This window comes from Phoca vitulina, unplaced genomic scaffold (assembly GCF_004348235.1).
Source record: "Phoca vitulina isolate PV1807 unplaced genomic scaffold, GSC_HSeal_1.0 scaffold67, whole genome shotgun sequence".
Taxonomy (NCBI): Eukaryota; Metazoa; Chordata; class Mammalia; order Carnivora; family Phocidae; genus Phoca; species Phoca vitulina.
In genome coordinates, this window is record NW_022589770.1 from 14,706,981 (window position 1) to 14,721,602 (window position 14,622).

At 38.8% G+C, this 14,622-nt stretch overlaps 1 protein-coding gene across 1 annotated transcript in view; it reads right to left on the reverse strand.

Annotated features, from left to right (window-relative positions):
* Positions 1-4,864: 4,864 nt before the first annotated feature.
* The window catches only part of MLANA (melan-A), a 32,215-nt gene continuing 22,457 nt past the window's right edge, over positions 4,865-14,622 (reverse strand). Inside the window, exons 4-5 of the mRNA XM_032392453.1 lie at positions 6,589-6,702; positions 4,865-5,291 (exon numbers count right to left, since the gene is read on the reverse strand). Coding sequence (XP_032248344.1) covers positions 5,223-5,291; positions 6,589-6,702 — 183 coding nt within the window. The 3' untranslated portion in view covers positions 4,865-5,222. The remainder of the gene's footprint in view (positions 5,292-6,588; positions 6,703-14,622) is intronic.

The following is a 14,622-nucleotide window of genomic DNA, read 5'->3' on the forward strand; positions in this document are numbered from 1 at the left end:
AAATTGTAACTGTGTGGGGACGGACGTTAACTAGACTTAATGTGGTGATAGTTCTACAACATATATATAAATCATGTAAACATTGGGGATCCTGCTGCCTCTATAAAGGCTCACTGCAAAACAAACGCTGAACGCTATTTTTGCTTTTCTCCATTTTTTTTTTTTAAGATTTTGTTTATTTGACAGAGCACAAAGCAGGTGGAACAGCAGGCAGAGGGAGAAGCAGTCTCCCTGCTGAGCAGAGAGCCTGACGCGGAGCTCGATCCCAGGACCCTGGGATCATGTCCTGGGATCATGACCTGAGCTGAAGGCAGATGCTTAACCGACTGAACCACCCAGGAGCCCCTTTTCTCCATTTATTGTAAAAGCGAAAAACCTCTTTAGATTTCTTCCGGTTAGCAAAAACAGGTACTAATGGAGATCTTTTGTAAAAGTGAACTAGCATAATGCAAACTTTTGAAAATTTGGGCTAAATCTAATACAATATTACATGTCAATTATACCTCAATTTTAAAGAAAAGCACAAGGAGCATTTAGGGAACAGAGCAATTGAATGGAGTATTATTGGTTAAGAGGGCCAAAGGGGAATAACTAAAAAATAGGTGAGTAGGGTGATAAAGGACTGAAAAATATTCTGAAAGTAATTGGGATGCTACAGAAGCTTTCAAAGCAAGGGTATTAACATAAGATAGAGATCAATTAAATTACCTTGCAGTATTGCTATGAAGATTAGATGTGATAATTTATGTAATTTATGTAATACACAAAGCCTGCCACAAAGTAAATGTTTAATAAATAGTAGCTGCTATCATTTACTTGACTAGAGACAAGCCAATTAGGAAGTTACTAGGTGGGTCAAGAAGGTAGTGTGAAGGGGCGCCTGGGTGGCTCAGTCGTTAAGCGTCTGCCTTCGGCTCAGGTCACGATCCCAGGGTCCTGGGATCAAGCCCCACATCGGGCTCCCTGCTCCCCGGGAAGCCTGCTTCTCCCTCTCCCACTTCCCCTGCTTGTATTCCCTCTCTCGCTCGCTCTCTGTCAAATAAATGAATAAAATCTTAAAAAAAAAAAGTAGTGTGAAGACCTCTTATCTGGCAGTGATGGTAGCAACAGAGAAGTGAGAAAAAGAGATAAAAACTATAGGTTTAACCCAATTTTCAAAAGTTTGCATTATGCTAGTTCACTTTTACAAAATATCTCCATTAGCACCTGTTTTTGCTAACCAAAAGAAATCCAAAGAGGTTTTTTGGCTTTTACAAAAAATGGAGAGAAGCAAAAATAGCGGTCAGTGTTTGTTTTGCAGTGAGCCTTTATAGAGGCAGCAGGCACCCCAAGCAGTGAGGCACCACCAAGCTCCTTCCCTGGGAACTGTGCTCAGTGTCTCAGCATCAAGTTGCCATAGCTTTGACCTGTGTCTGTGAGCATCTGTGCTTTATCTCAATTTGCTTTGTATCTGTTAGCAAGATGTGTCCTAAGGTATCACAATAGCCTAAGAGGTTATTTTTGGGGTCTGGGACTACTAAAAAACTTTTCCATATACATTAATGGTAATTGTCTCCACTTTACACCATGTCGGCTTACAAGTTTTCATAAGAACACTCTACTTTCAGATAGTGGAAGAAACCTGTATTTAGATTGAGAAGTATAGAGGAAGGGTTTGTTTGTTGTTACTGTTTAAGGGAAAGACTTTGCATAAAACAAAAAAACGTTTTAGCAGCGAAGAATATCATCAACAAAGTATTATCTGCCCTAAATTAATCTATGAATCTAGTGCTAAACTAATAAAAAGACTAATAGGTTTAATTGGAGGGTGGCGTTTGGTTTGGTTTGGGGTTTTGTTTTCGGTGGGTTTCTTGTTTTATATTGTTTTTTAAACCAAAATTCATTGAGATAAATATTGTTATTTTTATAGATTTCTTCCAACAGTTAGTTCATAGCATATATAAATGGTGTTTATTGATTAAATGTTTTTCCGTGATCATGTAAAAATTCAATTATGGCTTAAGAGTAGACCATTTAGTTCAATCTAAATACAATACTTATTTGGATCTAATTCTAGAGGATCAAATGAAATGATCTAATCTCCAGAAGAATTTTATTAAAACCATCTAGATTGGCAAAACACTATCTTAGGAATTATTCTAGAAAAACTTCTATTTGAGCATATATAACATCAATTAAGTAAAAACAGTTAAACTAGAAAGAAATTGTTCTAAATTACTTTTAAAGAGAAAAGACAGATGTCCTGCTGTGGATGTCCTATGAACCTGAATCAAACCTGTGGCGACCCAGACACCTGATGGATGATCCCGGGGGTCTCCTGATACTCTCTAGCCGCTGCCCAGGAGTTCATTTGGAACAGTGGAGGCCACTTGGGAAGAGCTGGAATTTACACTTCTTGAGCCAAATTTTGTTTGTTGTGATTATTTTTCTGGCAAGCTTTCTCTCAGCCAAGCTGCTCTTTTCTCATGGGAGACAATCCAGCTTTGATAAAAGGAAGTGTTTCTTTCTCTTTCTCAAGACCATCTCCCTGTAGGAGTCACCTGTTGTATATGGCTTCATATACTTTGGGAAGTTTCTTCCAGATTTCTAAGCAGTAAATTCTCTCCTTGGATTTTCTGCAGATATGCGTTACATGTTCTTGCAGTTCAGCATTATTTGAAGTTGTAACTGAAGTTTTTTAATTTGAATTTCAAGCAGTATTTTTACTGTGAAGATTTCTGTTCATTTTGGAGACCCCTCATTTGAATTAAAAGTGATTGATTCATTTATTTTCCTTCACTTTTTAAGTTGTCTTCAAGCCTTATTAAGAAAAAATTAACAGCATCAGTGTATTTCTTCAAATTGACTTCTAATTGGCAGTCCAGGGATTCTCAGTTTTCTGATTTTCTCTTTGTCTAATTCCAAGTTGCCATCATCCACATAATCTTCTCTAAAGAGAGCAAGCAAACTTGTCTTCAGTGTGGTTTTAGAGATTTTAACAGGCTCTTTTTATAATTTAAAGCCTCTTTCATTTGTGTTTTCAAATTGTCAAGCATTGTTTTCTGTTCCTTCATTCCCCACACTTTTCTTCCATTGCACAGCTTCTTAGAATAACAGTTTTAGGCTTTCTTAAAATTGAGTGTTTTTATCCAAACCAATCATGAGGGATGTTCTGAGGGATGTTCTTCTGAGATGCTCTTAAGATGTTTTGGCATCAGTCACTTGAAATTGAGGGGATTTGGCTGCATCTTCAAGTGACTGTGTCTGTCTTTAAAGTCAAGCCATGAAAATGAAAGTTTAGGGGACTCACTTCTGGTTTTTTTTCTCAAGTAATGGGTGGACCAGTCCAGATATTTATAAGTGCTACAAAATTCAGTGTTTATGATTTCAGAGGACTGGTCTTCACTGGAGGTGACTTGAGGGCTTCATTGGTTTGTGTAATCAGTCGTCTCTTCACCTACTTTAACCCCAGGCAGAAAATCTTTGGGATGGATCTTCTTTTTTCTTTTTCTCCTTAAAGTATGTCTGCTCAGTTAACTGTAAAAAAAAAAAAAAAAAAAAAAAAAAAAAATCAAGGAGGCAGTACAGAATTTCCTGTGGAAACACATAGAGACTTGGGCCTTGTCTCAAGCATCAGACAACACTATCCGAAGGCTAGTGCAGAGCAGGAGGAGGAGGGAAGGCCAGGCTCTATAAAACAAAACTCTCTAACTTTGCTCTGCTTACTGCACAAATAGAGAGTGTATAAGTGATATTATTTGTCCAGTACATTTGGTCATGGAGAAAATGCTAACTGCAGCCACTCAGGCGACCCAAGGTGTGGAGGATTGAGGCTTAGACTAGGACTTGTGATGAGGAAAGGAGCTGGTCAAATTCTGTTGAAGTTTACTTTAGAATTCATTTATTAGTTGAAAAGGGAGAGGGCTTGTTTTAAGTGATAAGACTGGACAGAATAAGGAACCGTAGGGAGGTATTTCAGTATTTCAGTGACTTTTTTCAATGTGTATAAGTCTGTTTATTCAGTGTTTTTCCTCTTCAGTGCAATCTTGTCTTGGGTAGAAAATGAAGCAGTTATGCTACACTGGTGTTTCTGATGAAACAAGATGATTTTAGGTGGTTTACTGACTCAGCATTAAATAACACTGAGTCACATAGCAAGAAAGTAATTTCTTTCTCTTGCAAGAAAGCTCTTTGTTTCTTGCTAATTTCCCTCTTAAATAAAAAAAGCAGGTCTCAGCCTTCTGTGATCATCAGTATCCTTCTAGGTCTGAATAAAAATACTTTTATTATCTTCTTTTTTATGGTTATCTTCTACTTATGGAAGATGATCCTGATTTTCCATTTAGGGTGGTGATAATTTAAGCCAAAAAAAATTTTTAAATGAGTTGACTGAAAGAATAAATAATAAATAATAGTATAGGTGATATGTAATTGTCAACAAAAAAATTTTAATGTTGTAATGCGCCATTCCACCATTCCACACCATTCTAGAATCTTTGATCCTTTATGATTACTTCTATATGTTTTTTTGAGAGGGCTTTGGCAGCCCAAAGAAGCTAAATTGCCATTGGAACATTTTAGGCAAGACATCAACCAAACTACCTTACACCACCTGGTTTAACAAAAGCATTTTGTCATTAATTGTGATAGCATTGAGTCTTGAAGTGAAATGTAATTAAAACTGTGTTATATGTATTACTCAAGATATAGGATCTCTGCAATGTGTTATTTTAGCATCATGAAATTTTAGAACACAGACATTACTGACACTTTCCTAATCAGATGAATCTGACTATAATTTGGTAAGTCAATCAGCTCTTTGTCTTAAACCTATAAAGGTATCCTTTGTGAGCACTTCATGGCACAGACTCATCTGCAACAATTCTGTTAAGAGTTCATGTTGGTCAAAAGGTTGCTTCTTCAAAAATCAGAATAGTAGTTTGTTAGGTATTAGCCAAATCTCAACTAAAAAGAAATTGAATGGTCCCAGAACACACACTTGAACTCTGTCTCAGAAAATAACACCATAAATTTATTAGAATTACTACTAGCACAAATAGTATCAGGCATTACAATGTTTATTGACAAAGTTTTTTCCATTTTAAGATTTCTCATCATTCCCTCAATTAGTATTGCCAGGTGATGTACACTGTTTCTACAGTATTCTGAAGCAGAACATTAGATGTCCATATTAAATTCCAGCAAAAGTGTAAAGGAAATCATTTCATCATCTCTCAGCATTCTCACGGTGAATAAGGTGGTGGTGACTGTTCTACAAAGAGTTTCTCATAGGCAGGTGGAGCACTGGGAACCTGTGAGAATGAGAAAGGGAGAGTATGGGCTTGACAACAGTGCATAGGTTTCTGGGAGAGAGGTAAAGTTAGTGGTCAGCATCATATTTATACTACTTCTCTGGACTGAAACTTGTAAGTGCCCACATTTAATTCCCACCCAACAAGATAATCATTGTTAAATTTCACAAGTGTGTATGTTGAAACATTGGGGGGAGGGGAGGAGTAGAGAAAAATAGAGCTAACAGCCTTCCCCAAATCTCAAAAACTTATTTATACCTTCATTATCCTTGTCAGTAGAAGTCCCAAGCCCTAACTGGTGAATTCTTGAATGCTGTTTAAAGTCACTAATATACATTACATTGATACCACATAGATAGATCCTTGCAGTTGTGTCTAAAGACCAGTGCTATTGTCAATACAGCACAAATGTGTTAGGCCTTCATTTAATGCTCACAACAATTCTAGGAGTATTTGCATTGTTTTCATGTTATAGGTTGGAAAACTGAGTTACAGGGAAGTCAAGTTACTTGTCCAAGGTCATAAACTTCTCAGTAATTTGGCTCCAGAGTCTGTTCTTTAAACCATTATGATATACTGCATCTGTACCAATGCCAGCCAGTAGAAATAGAGTATAACACATACGTGGTTTTAAAGTTTCTAGTAGGTGCATTACAAAAATAAAAAGAAACAGGTAAAATTAATCTTCATAGTATAGTTTATTTAATCCCACATATCAAAATATTATCATTTCAACATGTAATTGATATAAAAATCATTAATGAATTATTTATATTCTTTTCCTCATACCAAATCTTTGAAATCTGGTATGTATTAGAACATTTTAATTCAAATTACTATGTGCTCAATAGCCACATGTGGCCAGCAGCTACCCTGTTGGACTGAACAGCTTATACAATTAATCACAGATGCTTTTTTTCCCTCCCTTATATATATCTACATTCAGAAAAAGGCAAATATACTAAAGACATAAGACAAAAGTATTCTATCCAGAATCAAGTTCCTCCTTTGGATCTTACATGTAGGGATTTCATCATTGATCCTGGAAAATCTGGGTATGAGAGGACACAATTTAAGAAAATCTCTGTGCGACCCTGTTTTTTTATCTTTGTTATTGTTTATTTTTTTATTATAAAATATACATAACAAAATTTACCATTTTAACCATTTTTAAATGTACAGTTTAGTAGCATCAAGTATTTTCACATTGCTCTTGCTCTTTAAATTGGAGTAATTTTATTCCTTTGAGTTAAAAGCAGCCGTATAATAAACACCAAAATGCAGGATCTCAACCTACCACAGGTTCACAGTTATTCTCTTGAAAAGGGAATTTGCTGTCCTGGTGACCAAACCCCTCAAATGGACATCTTCCTGTTAAGGTACTTTGAGTGCCAGCATGAATATTTTTGTCCTGAAATGTGAATGCATGAAGGTCAGTGGGTGAGAAAAAAAGAATTCAGTTCAGTAAGAAAAGAGAAGAAAGCTGAAGTTATTTTTAAGAATAGGTTTTAATCTTGGTTCTGCCATTTACCTGCAATGTGTCCTCAGGCTAGTCACTTTACCTCTCTGAATCCTATCTGTAATAATGAAGATAATACCACCTACCTTTCAAGAGTTGTAGGAATTAAAACTAAAGATAAAGCACTTAGTACAGTGCCTGACACCCATTAGTTAGTCAATGAATATTTCTGAAGGGAAGGAGAAAAAGAATTAATCTGAACAATGAACCTCAGAGAATGATCTTTTTAAAAGATTTTGTTATCTCTGAGAGAGAGTGCATGAAGGGGGTTACGGGCAGAGGGAGAGGGAGAAGCAGACTCCTTGCTGAGCAGGGAGCCTGATGCAGGGCCCGACCCCTGGACCCTGAGATCATGACCTGAGCCAAAGGCAGATGCGTAACTGACTGAGCTACAAAGGTGCCCCAGAACCTCAGAGAATGATTGCAAGTGGAGGTGATCAAATTAGTGAGGTATCTTAGGGCAAGCATAGGAGAAACTTGGCAGCAGGGACACACTGCCTATTTCTGCCTTTTCCATAATGACAGCAAAATATTTAAACACTACAAATGCATATGTTGTGGTAGAAATGTTGTGGTTGTAGCCTGAGCTTCCAAGTCAAGTTGCAACATGATAAGTCAATCCAAGGCTAAGTTATGCACCCTGAGTTATTGTGGGGAGGGGTGGGTGAAAGCTTAGTTTGGTGCTTTGCATAGGTTTAGGGGTGATATTCTCCTTCCCTAGAATAGAATGACAACAGATTGTACAGGACAGAGACACATACCCTAGTGGGGACTTCAGGAGTTGTCCACCATGGTGAGGTTGAGTATTTCATCACTGACATAGTTTAAAATTGCTGGCACATTGTGATAATAAAAAGACAAACTTTTAGTTTCTTTTATTATTATTGTTAAATTCTCCATAGTGGTGGTTCTCAAACTTTAGCATGCATCAGTATCACCTGAGGGCTTGTTAAACACAGATTGCTGGGCCCACATCCAGAATTTCTGACACAATAGATCTAGGGTGAGGCCCCTAATTTGCATTTCTAACAAGTTCCCAGGTGATACTGTCAAAACTGCTGATCCAGGGCCACATGGAGAACCACTGCTCTGCACACAAAGCACCGCCTGCATCTGGGTGACCCAGCTATACTCGGATCCTTAGAAGGACTGGGCAGATAATGCATAGGGGTCAGAGGGGCCAAGTAGGGGCCATAGAAAAGGAGGCAGTATATCTCATCTAAAGGGACAACCACTGTAAATTTGCCAGTTTTTCCAGAACTTTCGATTTTTTAAAAAAGAAACTAGAAATCAAGATTTTCATGTAAAATGTTACTTTTACACCTAATTGTACCTAGGTTGACACCTAATTCAATTTTTAAAAAAATACAGACCTAAACATACCATTGAGCCAAATCCAGCCAGTAGGGCATTAGCAGCACACACTCTGTGGTACCAGCTGAGAGGAGCTGGAACAGGGAGGCTGTGCAGATGCTGAGCAGCTCTTCAGCCTTTTCTGCAGATTGTGACTGATCATTGGGGTCTACTAGGTTGGAAGAGGGCATCAAGGTAGGTTTCTCAGGGAGAAGTGTTTGGAACATCAATGAGGTGAAGCCAGACATGGATTGCGCCTGATAACTACACAGTCTGCAGACTGTAAAGAAGTGGTTTTCCTTAACTCTAGTCTGAAATTATTATTGATGCTACCCCCCTGGAAGAATATATGCACAAGGGCCCTAATCTTGATGTAAGGATGCAGGAAGTTTCTGCATCTCTCCTCAACTCCCAGCAATATGCTGCAGGTAAGGAATTTAATGCATTTTCTCCCTTTACCTCAATTATCACTTTTACTCTTTTTCTTATTTATAAATTTCTCACCTGCCATAGGATAGGAGCATGATCTACTCCCCCAGCTCACTGCCAGTTCTCTGCATTTGCATTCAAACTTCAGCATGCATTTTAAAAGGCAGCTTCCTGGGTCTCACCTTGAGAGAGGGTCCCAGAATCTGCATTTTAGCAAGAGCTCCAGGAGATTTGAGTACAGGGGCTCCCGACCATGCATTGAGAAACACAACATATGAGAAATGAGTATAAACTGAGCTGTCAGCAGGGAATTCAAAATTCTTCTCCAAGAATCAAAAAGCATTATGTCCTAAACTTCCAAGTGAAAGGATAAAGTTGGTAAACACAAAAACAACTTTAATCCCCTTACAAATCATCTTCCTGCTGAAACAAGTTGCCTCAAAAAGCAGTCTTTCCATTCAAAAGATGTTTTTCAGGGCTAAAGAGAATTGTGTCAGTGGAAACACTTTAAGAAATCTTAATTCCAACCAACTTTGCTACCATTCAATGACCAATGAAAGTGGGTGAGTAAATTTTTCAAAGCTTAAAACAGCTTGCTAAAGGTGGACTAACTCAGGTATCTGAAGCTTGCATTTATTGTCACATATCCTTTGGCTTACTAGTATTATTTTTTTAAGTAGGCTCCATACCCAGTGTAGAGCCCAATGTAGGGCTTGAACTCCTGACCCTGAGATCAAGAACTGAGCTGAGGTCAAAAGTAGACACTGAACCAGCTGAGCCACCCAGGCACCCCTATGTCCTTCGGTTTTGAAATCAGAGGAATCCACCTCATTGGGTGTGGAGCCTAATAAATAAATAAATAAATAAATAAATAAATAAATAAATAAAAAAAACAAAACAAAATGAAAAAAAAAATCTCCAAAGAGAGGCAGGGAGGTAATTAAGCAATTAAATGCAGTATTTAGTGCGCTATTGTACATAATTTTGCATAAATTTCTTAGACTACTGATTCTCAACCCAGCTTTTCAGGACATGTGAAAGTCTCAAAACAAAATTTTAATATTAATTTAAAAATAAATGACAGCATTTTTAGACGCTATGGGAACCAGAGAATTTAAACACAGCTCCATCTCGAGGGGGTGGAGCAAGATGGCGGAGGAGTAGGAGACCTGGATTTTGTCTGGTCCCAGGAATTCAGCTGGATAGGGATCAAACCATTCTGAACATCTACGAACTCAACAGGAGATCGAAGAAAAGAATAGCAGCAACTCTGAACAGAAAAGCGACCACTTTCTGGAAGGTAGGACGTGCGGAGAAGTGAATCCGAGGTGATATTCGGGAGGATAGATGGCAGGGGAGGGGCCTCTGTCGGCCACTTCTGGCAAGTGCTGGAGCCACGGAGCACAAAATCGGAACTTTTAGAAGTCGGCTCCGCTGAGGGATGACGCTCCAGGGGCTAAGCGGGGGGGTGGAACCCTCGCGGGACAGTGTGGTCTCAGGGCCCTCAGGGTCACAGAAAGACCGGGGGTGGCTGAGTGCGGCAGAGGTCCCAGGTATCAAAGCAGGGAAGCCGGCTGCAGAGAGGGAGCAGAGGAGCGGGCTCTCAGCTCTGGGTTGCCATAAACCGTGATCTGTGGCACAGTCGGGCCACTGCTCCTCCAGCAGGGACCCAACAAGCGGCAGATCCGGGGAGACTCCCCTTCCTCCTCCGGGAGGAGCGCGTGGGAGCGCACTGCAGGGATCTGCTGGGTTTGGAGACTCCACACGGGGTCGTGTGCCAGAGATAGAAACACTCGGTCACAGGCCAGGGGAGCACAGAGTGCGGCAGAGACTGGGGAGACAGGAGTGATTGACTGCTTTTCTCTGGGGGCTCACTGAGGAGCGGCCCCTGAGTTCTCGGCTCCTCTGGGGCGGAGATTGGGAGGCCGCCATTTTCACTCTCGTCCGCGAAAGCTGAATGGAAAGCTTGCAGGGAACAAAAGCTCCAGAGAGCAAACCCCAGCAGATTACTTAGCCAGGACTGGCAAGGGCGGGGCCATTCCGCCTCCAGCAAAGACATTTGGGAACCACGGCAACAGGCCCCTCCCCAGAAGATCAGCAAGAACAGCCAGCCAAGACCAAGTTTACCGATCAATGAGAACGGCAAAACTCCAGCACTAGGGGAATACTGCACATAGAATCCATGGCTTTTTAACCATGATTCTTTAGTCTTTCAAAGTGAATTTTTTTTCTTTAACTCTTTTTTTTTTAATTTTTCTTTTTCCCTTTTTCAACCAGCATCTTATCAATCCCTTTTAAAAACATTTTTATTTTTCGTTTTTAGGGTCATATTCTATCCCTTCAGAGTAGTTACCCTTATTTTTGGCATATATATATAAGTTGTTGTCTCTTTAAAATTTTGAGATACTTTCTTCCAACAGATCAAAATATACCCTAAATCTCTAGTGTATGGCTTTGTTCTAGTCTCCTGTCTGATCACATTCTCTCCCTTTTTTTTCTTTTTTCGTTTTTTTTTTAAATCCTCCTCTTTCTTTTTTCAAACAACTTTTTATCTTGTCAATTCCTCTTATAAAATTTTTTATACTTTTCATCTTAACAGTCATACTCCATCCCGTCATCGAATCAACACATTTTTGTACATATATAAGTTTTTCTTTCTTTAAAATTTTGGGAGGCACTTTCTTCTAACAGACCAAAATACACCCCAAATCTAGTGTGGCACTGATCTATAAACCAGCCTGATCATATTTGATCACATTCTGGTTTTTTTTTGGTTTTGTTCTGTTTTTGTTTTTATCCTTTTCTTTTTCTTTTTTTTTTCTTTTTCTTTCTTCTTTCTTTCCCTTTCTTTTACCCTGGCTTCAGGTCTTTTCTGATTTGTGTAGAGTATATTTTCTGGGGATGTTGTTACCTGTTAGCATTTTGTTCTCTCATTCATCTATTCTCCTCTGGACAAAATGACAAGACGAAAAAATTACCTCAACAAAAACAACAAGAGGTAATATTGACTGCCAGGGACCTATTCAATACGGACATTAGTACAATGTCGGATCTAGAATTCAGAATCATGATTTTAAAGATACTAGCTGGGCTTGCAAAAACCATGGAACTTATTAGAGAAACCCTTTCTGGAGAAATAAAAGAACTAAAATCTAACCAAGTCGAAATCAAAAAGGCTATTAATGAGGTACAATCAAAAATGGGGGCGCTAACTGCTAGGATAAATGAGGCAGAAGAGAGAATCAGTGATATAGAAGACCAAATGATGGAAAATAAAGAAGCTGAGAAAAAGAGAGCTAAACAACTACTGGATCACGAGGGCAGATTTCAAGAGATAAGCGATACCATAAGACGAAAAAACATTAGAATAATTGGGATCCCAGAAGAAGAAGAAAGAGAGAGAGGGGCAGAAGGTATATTGGAGCCAATTGTAGCAGAGAACTTCCCTAATTTGGGGAAGGAAAGAGGCATCAAAATCCAGGAAGCACAGAGAACCCCTCTCAAAATCAATAAAAATAGGTCAACACCCCAACATGTAATAGTAAAACTTACGAGTCTCAGAGACAAAGAGAAAACCTGAAAGCAGCTCAGGACAAGAGGTCTGTAACCTACAATGGTAGAAATATTAGCTTGGCAAAGACCTATCCACAGAGTCCTGGCAGGCCAGAAAGGACTGGCATGATATATTCAGAGCACTAAACGAGAAAAATATGCAGCCAAGAATACTATATACAGCTAGGCTGTCATTGAAAATAGGAGAGATAAAAAGCTTCCAGGACAAACAAAAACTAAAGGAATTTGCAAACACAAAACCAGCCCTACAAGAAATATTGAAAGGGGTCCCCTAAACAAAGTGAGAGCCTAAAAGCAACATAGACCAGAAAGGAACACAGACAATATACAGTAACAGTCACCTTACAGGCAATACAATGGCACTAAATTCCTGTCTTTCAGTAATTACCCTGAATATAAATGGGCTAAATGCCCCAATCAAAAGACACAGGCTATCAGATTGGATTGAAAAACAAGACCCATCGATATGCTGTCTGCAAGAGACTCATTTCAGACCCAAAGACACCCCCAGATTGAAAGTGAGGGGGTGGAAAACCATTTACCATGCTAATAGACACCAAAATAAAGCTGGGGCGGCAATCCTTATATCAGACAAATTAGATTTTAAACCAAAGACTGTAATAAGAGATGACGAAGGACACTATATCCTACTTAAAGGGTCTATCCAACAAGAAGATCTAACAATTGTAAATATCTATGCCCCTAACATGGGAGCAGCCAATTATATAATGCAATTAATAACAAAGGCAAAGAAACACATCGACAACAATACAATAATAGTGGGGGACTTTAACACCCCCCTCACTGAAATGGACAGATCATCTAAGCAAAAGATCAACAAGGAAATAAAAACTTTAAATGACACACTGGACCAAATGGACTTCACAGACATATTCAGAACATTCCATCCCAGAGCAACGGAATACACATTCTTCTCTAGTGCCCATGGAACATTCTCCAGAATCGATCACATCCTAGATCACAAATCAGATCTCAACTGGTACCAAAAGATTGGGATCATTCCCTGCACATTTACAGATCACAGTGCTTTGAAACTAGAACTCAATCACAAGAGGAAAGTCGGAAAGCACTCAAATACATGGAGGCTAAAGAGCATCCTACTAAAGAATGAATGGGTCAACCAGGAAATTAAAGAAGAATTAAAAAATTCATGGAAACCAATGAAAATGAAAACACAACTGTTCAAAATCCTTGGGATGCAGCAAAGGCAGTCCTAAGAAGAAAGTATATAGCAATACAAGCCTTTCTCAAGAAACAAGAAAGGTCTCAGATACACAACCTAACCCTACACCTAAAGGAGCTAGAGAAACAACAGCAAATAAAGCCTAAACCCAGCAGGAGAAGAGAAATAATAAAGATCAGAGCAGAAATCAATGAAATTGAAACCAAAAGAACAGTAGAACAGATCAACGAAACTAGGAGCTGGTACTTTGAAAGAATTAACAAGATTGATAAACCCCTGGCCAGACTTATCAAAAAGAGAAATGACCCAAATCAACAAAATCATGAATGAAAGAGGAGAGATCACAACCAACAACAAAGAAATACAAACAATTATAAGAACATATTATGAGCAACTCTATGCCAGCAAATTAGATAACCTGGAAGAAATGGATGCATTCCTAGAGATGTATCAACTACCAAAACTGAACCAGGAAGAAATAGAAAATCTGAAAAGACCTATAACCACTAAGGAAATTGAAGCAGTCATCAAAAATCTCCTAACAAACAAAAGCCCAGGGCCAGATGGCTTCCCAGGGGAATTCTACCAAACATTTAAAGAAGAATTAATACCTATTCCTCTGAAACTGTTCCAAAAAATAGAAATGGAAGGAAAACTTCCAAACTCGTTTTACGAGGCCACCATTACCTTGATCCCAAAACCAGACAAAGACCCCATCAAAAAGGAGAATTACAGACCAATACCCTTGATGAACATGGATGCAAAAATTCTCCCCAAAATACTAGCCAATAGGATCCAAGAGTACATTAAAAGGATTATTCACCACATCCAAGTGGGATTTAGCCCTGGGCTGCAAGTTTGGTTCAACATCCCCAAATCAATCAAGGTGATAATACATTAACAAAAGGAAGAACAAGAATAATATGGTCCTCTCAATAGATGCAGAAAAAGCATTTGACAAAGTACAGAATCCTTTCTTGATCAAAACTCTTCAGAGTATAGGGATAGAGGGTACCTACCTCAATATCATAAAAGCCATCTATTAAAAACCTACAGTGAATATTCTCAATGGGGAAAAACTGAGAGCTTTCCCTCTAAGGTCAGGAACGCGGCAGGGATGTCCACTCTCACCACTGCTATTTAACATAATATTAGACGTCCTAGCCACAGCAATCAGACAACAAAAAGAAATAGAAGGCATCCAAATTGACAAAGAAGAAGTCAAACTCTCACTGTTTGCAGATGATATGATA